The sequence below is a fragment of the Thamnophis elegans genome, chromosome 10 (assembly GCF_009769535.1).
Source record: "Thamnophis elegans isolate rThaEle1 chromosome 10, rThaEle1.pri, whole genome shotgun sequence".
Lineage (NCBI taxonomy): Eukaryota > Metazoa > Chordata > Lepidosauria > Squamata > Colubridae > Thamnophis > Thamnophis elegans.
Window position 1 is genome coordinate 14,776,889 of NC_045550.1, and position 8,414 is coordinate 14,785,302.

At 34.4% G+C, this 8,414-nt stretch overlaps 1 protein-coding gene across 1 annotated transcript in view; it reads right to left on the reverse strand.

The window, feature by feature from the left end:
• TDRD1 (tudor domain containing 1) overlaps nt 1-8,414 on the reverse strand; it is a 47,842-nt gene continuing 39,428 nt past the window's right edge. The window contains exons 17-23 of the mRNA XM_032225609.1: nt 7,093-7,317; nt 5,738-5,857; nt 3,212-3,325; nt 1,761-1,928; nt 931-1,140; nt 747-793; nt 1-93 (exon numbers count right to left, since the gene is read on the reverse strand). Coding sequence (XP_032081500.1) covers nt 1-93; nt 747-793; nt 931-1,140; nt 1,761-1,928; nt 3,212-3,325; nt 5,738-5,857; nt 7,093-7,317 — 977 coding nt within the window. The remainder of the gene's footprint in view (nt 94-746; nt 794-930; nt 1,141-1,760; nt 1,929-3,211; nt 3,326-5,737; nt 5,858-7,092; nt 7,318-8,414) is intronic.

Sequence of the window (8,414 nt, forward strand, 5' to 3'; positions counted from 1 at the left end):
TTATATTTCAAAGGATTTTATAATGTCAGGAATGTTATCTTCACCAAAGCGATCTTTCAGAAGAAAATAAAGAACCTGTTCAAGTTTTGCAACCTATAATATAGAAGAAAACCAGAAATTATAATAGAATTGTCTTGCCTCAAACTAGGTTTTCAGTCAATTTATGCAAACAGAAAGCACCACTAAATATTCTAGTTCATATTGTATTTGCTTAATGCTGCAATTTATATACTTTACTTATTCAACAAATTATGAGCCTCAATAATAGAATACATATTTTCTAATTATTATTCTAATTATAGTTTGGAGCATTCTTATGTCTACTTTTGCTAATTTCATACTAGTATCCTTTTTTTTGTTAAAGTAAAAGTTAACACTACTGAAATATACATTAATTTTGGATTCATAGCCATTTCTTGGGGAAGGACCCCTCTAATCCATTCTCTTTATTACCTTTACAGTCAATTACTCAAATATACTGAGCGCCTTAAGATAGTAGAAATTTCTAATGAAATTTCAGGAATAGATTATAGTTTCATTTGGGTGCATAATATCAACTATGCAGTGACCTCCAAAAATTCAAGTTTTTGTTAATATTTTTTACTATGCAAGTTATACATTTGAAAAGATTGATTACTTTTTTTGTTCAATAAATATATTCTTACAAATAGATGTTCTGTGGATCATTTCTATGTAAACAATCTGTACTTAGAAATTAAGAGAACTAATTTCAAATTGAAACTTACTTGCTTTTTCAACTCAGTACAGCAGCAATCTGTTGTCTTTAAGCATTCTAAATGAAGGAAAAATACATTTAAGTATTTATTCCACTAGTGACAAACTCAAGTGAAAATTAGCTATACTATGTTTCAGAAAGCATATACTGTACATAGCAGATAAATATGCAGGTATTTGTTTGGAAGTACTTACGATTCCCATTACTGCTGTATTTTGCCAAGTTTTCAATTATTAACTGTTCTGCTATATCCACAACACGATTTTCACTCTTTTTTTGCACAATTACTGTATAAATATTTTGAGTAACGTCTTTCACTGTAATTATGACATGTTTATTCATTAAGAGACTATTCAGCTTCTCTATTGCTGATATGGACCACGTTCCATCCCGTCCCATAATACCTGGAATTGAGAGAAACTACATGATGGTTCAAATGTTCAAAGAGGTTTCACTCAACTCTATACAGAATGGTAATGTTAGAATCATTTTTAGAGCTCAACTTAATATTCAGCACCAATTCGATAAAGGAAGATTCGTCTCTTTAATATCCCCCAGACATCAATACACTTCACTGAATCTCTGACACATCAAGAGACTTTTAGGACATAACTAAGACAAAAAAAAGAGGGGGGGAAGCTTATTCAAGCAAGGGAGTGAACTCTCCCTGAATCAATTTTAAAGTTTTTTTTATGCTGATACTAATATGTCACTAATACAATTTCATGTGAATAACTAAATTTATAGCATAAATTTCATCTGAATCTGTAATTTTCATAATTATGAAAAACTGAAAAAGATGTAGCCTGCCCTCTGCCACACTTTTGTTTGCATTTAATATCTGATCTTTCTTCTCTTGTGGTTATCCAGAAGCAGCAAAAAAAAAGAAAAAGAAAAGAAACTCACTAGGATTATTAATTCATTAAATTTAATGCTATGCAGACATAAAACAAATATATGATTCCAGAATGGAATTAAAATAAAATATTTACTTTTTGACAAATTGAACTGGTTTGCTTGTTACCTGCTAAGGAACATTTAAGTATTTGAAATGGCAATTGTAAGTAGGGGGAAGTTATAGGCTGAAGTCTAGAGAAAGGCAACATTTCCACATTTCCATAATCGGCATATACTACTTTGACTTCGGATACATTTATTTCCAAAACAAGAGCACGGTACCATTTGTCATCACCTAAAATAGTGGAGCCAAAAATCAAGACTGAGAAGGTCATCATTACAGACAAACTAATCAACTGCATATATGCAAATGCTCTTAAAATTCTCTTAACTATTATGAACATTTCACTCACTCCAATTAAGTCTTGGTTAACCAAATCTTGATTAACTCACTTGTTGCTCTTCTATCCAACTGTTTCTTCAATGAGTTTTTTTACATAGCAAAATAGGGAGAATGTCCCTATTTCTAAACTGAAGAGTGAAAGGTGAAAAGGGGAGAAGTCTTAAAAGAAAGTATCTTTTTAAAAGAGAAAACTAGTTCTGTTTAGTATACAGTAGTGCTATCAGTGTACCTATAGTGCACCGATTATAATTGTTTGAGAATTCTCCCAAATAAACAAGCAAGTCATATTTGAGGTAAAACTTATTTTGGAAGGAATACATTTCCTTAAATTTAGAAGGGGTTAATTCAAATAGCAAGGGTGGGTAGATGATAATGGAAAACCTCTTTTTCTAATTTAAACTGTCATCTACCTACAAACTCAAAACAAGTTTAAAAAAGAATGGGACTATGGAAGTTGTTTAAGAGGGAGACAGCCCACAATAAGCAGTATGACCAAACACCATCACAACAGTGGAAGCATAGAGTCCCTCGCAGCGGTTTATTTCTTCATAGCTTGTTCTCAGTGAAGTCACATCCAGAATATTTCCCTCATTGTGACACATATTCCTTAAAGACCTACTGATTTGTTCCATTTCAAATAAACACCCCTTCTGGCCTAAGTCACTAGCAGAAGAGACATTGTCATATCTCCTAATTGTAAAAGGTTAGGAAATCAATGTCATTAATAAAAACAGAACAGAAAACTTAAATAATTTTCTATTTAAAATAATCACATTCTGCCTTGCTTTTGAATCAAACGAAACAATTCAGAACAACATGTTTGCTTTTTCCATGCATAAGCTGCTGAGCCCAACTGTTCTGAATTTAGTGTAATTAACTTTTCCTGTGAATCAAAAAAATTGTCTCCTTTACTGACCACCTAATATAACTACTGAAATTGTGAAGTAATCAATTTTATTATTACAGCTCTCCAGTAGCTATTGGAATCATGTGTTAAATCACTAAATGCATATATTGATTTCTGAGTTTAAATGAAATAAACTTAAATACATTAAAATGATGCTGCTTTCCTCTAATCCACGAATCTCTGCAGAACATTCTACAGTAAGTAAAAATTTTATTTTATCCATTTATTTAAACACAAACATTTCAGTTTTCCAAGACCATTCCCTCACCTGAGAACCTGGCACAACAGGGTTCACCAATCTTTGGTTGGAAGATGCTATCTTTTTCAGCACAGCAATAGTCCGCAAGTTCAATCATTAGTTTTTCAAGCTTTTCTAAATCCACTGAAATAAAAAAAAAACATTTTAAAGGTCTGCTTTTGAGTAACATACCCAAACATTTTATTTAAGATCAAGAATTATTTTTGCATGTCATCCTTGGCTTACTTTAGTAACATAAGTCCTGAAAAGTGATCTTTCAACTTATGTGCATTTAAAATTTATGTATGTGTGCACGAAAATAAACACACTCTCTCTCCCCCCCTCTCTCTCTCTCTCCCTCTCTCATGCACAATTACTTCCCATTCTGGGAGGTTTTCTGTCTTTTACTCCTGAACTAATCACCAAGAGCCTTCTAGTTCTCATAGCATTTCCGCATTCTCTTCATCTGTAGTTTACAGGGCTTTATTGTTTTTATGTCTGCCTGTCTGAAATACTGGTAACAAAGAACAAAATCTGCCTTAGTCCCAGTTCACTTGCTGTCTTTTCACTACCCTCATACTTATCAATGGGCTACTGAATGGAAGGCTAAAAACTTAAACAAAACCTTTAAGCTAGCCTACTTATTTTGGACCTGAAACTCAGAAGCTAGGTAGGTACACTGAACAATATAGTTGAGAAAATGGATCACCATGTCTCAAACACACTTAGCTTTTCAACAATTTCAAATACAACACAACTAAAATAGAAATAAACCAGCTAAGCTTTTGAACTGTGCTGACATAATGGGAACAGAATTCTGAAGCTGCTTTCATCATGTGAAAGTGCCAAGGATTTAGTTTGAGTGCTTTTTTATCCAACATTTGCCAGATTCTGAAAAAAACTGGTTACATTTTTTTTTTGCCATACTTCAGGTTCAAAAGAATAAAGAAGTCACTGTATCATTAGCAAGTGTGGGGCTGTTTTTTTAAGGGAAATCAAGTGCGCTTGAGAAAAAACAACTATCCATCCACTATCCACTTATTTAAAATTTCAGATTTGCCTACTAATGAAAGGATATCAGGAAGCACATTTGAGATGTTATAGAAATATTAAACTTGAAAAATTATTAGTTGCACACCATGACAATTTCAGCACTGGTTTCAGCTCTGTATAGAGATACAACTTCGAAATCATAAACCCATTATTTCAAACATTTATTCTCCTCACTGCTAGTTGCAAACAGAAATAGTTCGCTTACAGATTTTACATTCGTCTTTAATTATCATTCTAGATCATAATATATTTTCCCCTACTTCTCTGTAGCTACACCACTCTGGACATCATTCCACACTATTCTGATTTCCTCCCACTGCCTTCTTAAGCTAATCAGCTAGCAGTGAAATCTGTCTATTCCTCATCCTTTTTATGGCTAACCAGAAGTGCTTTAAGATTACTATTAGCCTTAGATTCTGGTTTTCTTTATTATCTGAGGATTTCTTTGGATTCATGCAAAGCAGTATTGAGGGAAATCAAAATGATTTCTGGAGACCACGACTTCTCTCTGAAAAGCTTCTTGCCAGCCATTTTCTTTTTAACAATATTATAGGACTCACATGTATCAAAAATAATTTTTGCTTTCCTGTTAAAATGTGCAGAGGAATTATAATCTGTTTCATATCTGGAGCAAGCTACTATGTTCCATTGCTGAACCATTTAAAATTAGTTGCAAACTCAACAATTCAGTCCAATTTTCAAGCAAAATGAAATCCTGGAGTGATTTTAAGAGGCATTTAGGGCAAAACTCATAATTTCATACCCTTTACTCTCAGCTGTCTCCAGTATGGCATCCTTTCCAGTGTGCCAACTGCCAATAGGATAGAATCATGTGAAGTGTTACTACCACTTTATAATGCCTTGTAAGACCACACTTGCAATATTGCATCTAGCTTTGGTTGCCACAGTGTAAAAAAGATGTTGAAACTCTAGAAAGAATGCTAAGCAACAAAGATTAGGGGATTGGAGGCTAAAATATAAGAAACGGTTGCTGGAATTAAGTATGTCTAGTTCTATGAAAGAAGGAATGGGGGCGACATGATAGCAAAGTTCCAATATCTAAGGGATTGCCACAAAGAAGAGGGAATCAACCTATTCGCCCCAGCACCTGAAGGCAGGACAAGAAACAATGGATGGAAACTAATCAGGAGAGAAGCAACTAGAACTATGATCGCAAACCTATGACACATGTGCCAGAGGTGGCACGCATTACCCTCTGTAGGCACGCGAACCGTCACTCCAGTTCAGCTATGCTGCGCATCTGCGTACGCCTCATGCCAGCCAGCTGGTCTTCGGGTCTCTGTCTCACATGTGTGGGTGGCTGCTTGCATGGTGCGCGTGCATGCATGGGGGATGGGGTGCATGCAGGGGACTGCATGTGCATGTGTAGGGGTACATGCATGGGGACGGCACATTGCATATATAGTTTATTTATATAAATACATCATTTGTGAATGGGGTCAATAAATATTTTTGTTGGCATAGTATACTTTTGATTCTTACCTTTCATTTCTTTTGGTATAACATAAAATAAGCCAGGATCTACCACATCTAATACAAGAGCCGATAATGTCTCACCAATAGAAAATGTTGGCATTGTCCACTGCATGGTGGTAGATGTACCTATAATATCAGATGAAATTTTAAAAATTATACCATATTTTATACAGCAATATCCAATGAAAATCTTATGGAACATCATGCACTTCAAAACAAAATCTCTTGTACTAAGGTATCTGGTATCTTCTGAATAGAATGTTACAATAATTATAATCTAGTCTTAAAAGAGAACAGAAAAGTTAAGCAAAATGTACCAAGTTTGAAGCGAAATATTTTATATTTCTGATTTTTTGCCTTAATTTGGGATAAATTTAGACATTTTACGCCATGTTATGATCTACTGCAATTGGCCTGAAAAAAACCAGAAAGTGCATTCCCACTTATCAGTAGCTGGAAAAAATTGTGATGAGATATATAGTATAGTAGAAATGAAGAAGAGTTAGGTAGCTATTACTACCATTATGATAGTTAAGTTTATTGTTGTTTTTAAATCCTACACTTTCGGAAGTTAAGAGTTCATGGGTGATTATAAAATACTGACCTTGAATGTTATGAGTGGTGCGTGTTTAGTTTTTCCCCAGCCAGGTTGCCAAACATAACACTGAGCTTAGGATATGTTTATTACAGGCAATGTTTAAAATTCTAAAATCGAACATTGTCCAGACCTTCCGCACAGCCCTCAAGATCTGGCTATCCCGTCAGGCCTGGGGATAAGACCCTAATCTCGCCCCACCGAATGCTGAATGAATGTTGTGTTTTATTGTTTTATTTTATTATATTCCACATTTTCTTTTTGTGTTTTGTCTTGCACTCCCTTCCTACAAATTGTAAGCCTCCCTGAGTCCCCTCAGGGAAAAGGGCGGCCTATAAATGTCAAATAAAAATGAAAAAATGGGTATTTCTATTGTCAAACAGCATAATGCAGTGGGGGGGAGTGCAGGGGGTCGTGTGTGGGCGTGCCGCACCCATAAAATGGCTTTTAAAAAGGCTGAACTCAGATGGCCAGCACACTCATGCGTGCTGGCCAACTTACAGGGCAACGTTTTGCGTGCCCTGACAAATGGCTCCGTGTGCCACCTGTGGCATGCATGCCATGGATTCGCCATCCCGGGCATAATGTATTCTTAAGTCTTGCTTCCTATGTTAGGAAACGTGTGCAAAATGTTCTATAGAAGGCTAGTTTATTTTTCAAACTTGGAACACAATTTTTTTCAGACAAGCAATTTTTAGAGATTGTCATACCATTACAAACCATAGTAATATTACATTATTTTGGAAATTACTTGTTATCAACTCACATGGTAATGTATTTGGATTTAATATTAAGTCTTCTTTAAAAGCCAAATGCTTCTTTATTAATATTTCACTGATCATGGGAATGCTATTAGAATTATCAATAAGGTCCACTTCAACACCATTCTTCACTACAGAAATTACTCTAGCCTTCAACTTTTTCTCAGTTGCATACATCTGAAAGGTTGTTATAGCTTCTGTCGTCCATTTGTTATTTATGGGTCTCACACCTGTAGAGAACAGTAAGAAACCTTAAGTAACTTTCATTACACTTTAGATGATGTTTTTTGAAAACATAATGATCACAATACACCTCTTAAAGAGTAAGTATTAATTTTAGTAGAAATTAATTCATGAATTAAAACTTTAATGTAAAAAAACTTTGTTTTCTCAAAGCATTAAAGGATATTACTATATTTTTTCATCTTTTGACTATTGCAGCAATAGCAAAACTAATCTAATATTAAATAGCATCTCACAGAAAATTGGATTGCTGAATGGGTCAAAATGTTTTGATAGGAATGTGCAAAAACTCTTATGAACAGAAGTACTCAATATATTGTATTAGGAAAGAAGTATTTTTCTATGTCTGGTCTCTATTAAGACCTGCAAAGATATCCTATTCTGAAATTTAGCATCACAAAACCACGTAACTGCTCAATAGACTATAAAGCATCTTGACTTGTCATACTGCAAATTTTAGCCAATACTAGAAACTACTGTTTATCCTCCTGTCTATATATAAATTTTGTGTGTGTCTGTATATATGTGTGTATATATATATATATATATATATATATATATATATATATATATATATATATGTGTGTGTGTGTGTGTGTGTGTGTGTGTGTATATATGTCTGTGTATGTATGTGTGTGTGTGTGTGTGTGTATATATATATATACATACATACCTACACACACACACACACACACACACACACACACATATATATATACTAGTCTCCCTTTATTTATTTATCAGCACAAATTAAAAAAAAACACAAATATAACAAAGGCAACAGTAAAAATGTTGGGTTTCTGTCGTGATGGACTCTTGTGACGAGCCAATTGACAGATGATGGAAGCAGTTAGCTTCCTCCCATAATTGGGGCTTACCAGGGGTTGTAAAAATCTAATAGATACCTTTCACCCTGGCTTCGCTGACAACGGATAAGAGCCTGTGGCCTAATGGCTAAGAAGTCTGCCTAGTATGTCATATAGCCCAGGTTCAAATCCCAGTAAGGGTATGGCTAGCTGATGAGAGCTAAATAGCTTGAAATAGATCTACACTAGTCTCCCTTTATTTATTTATCAGCACAAAT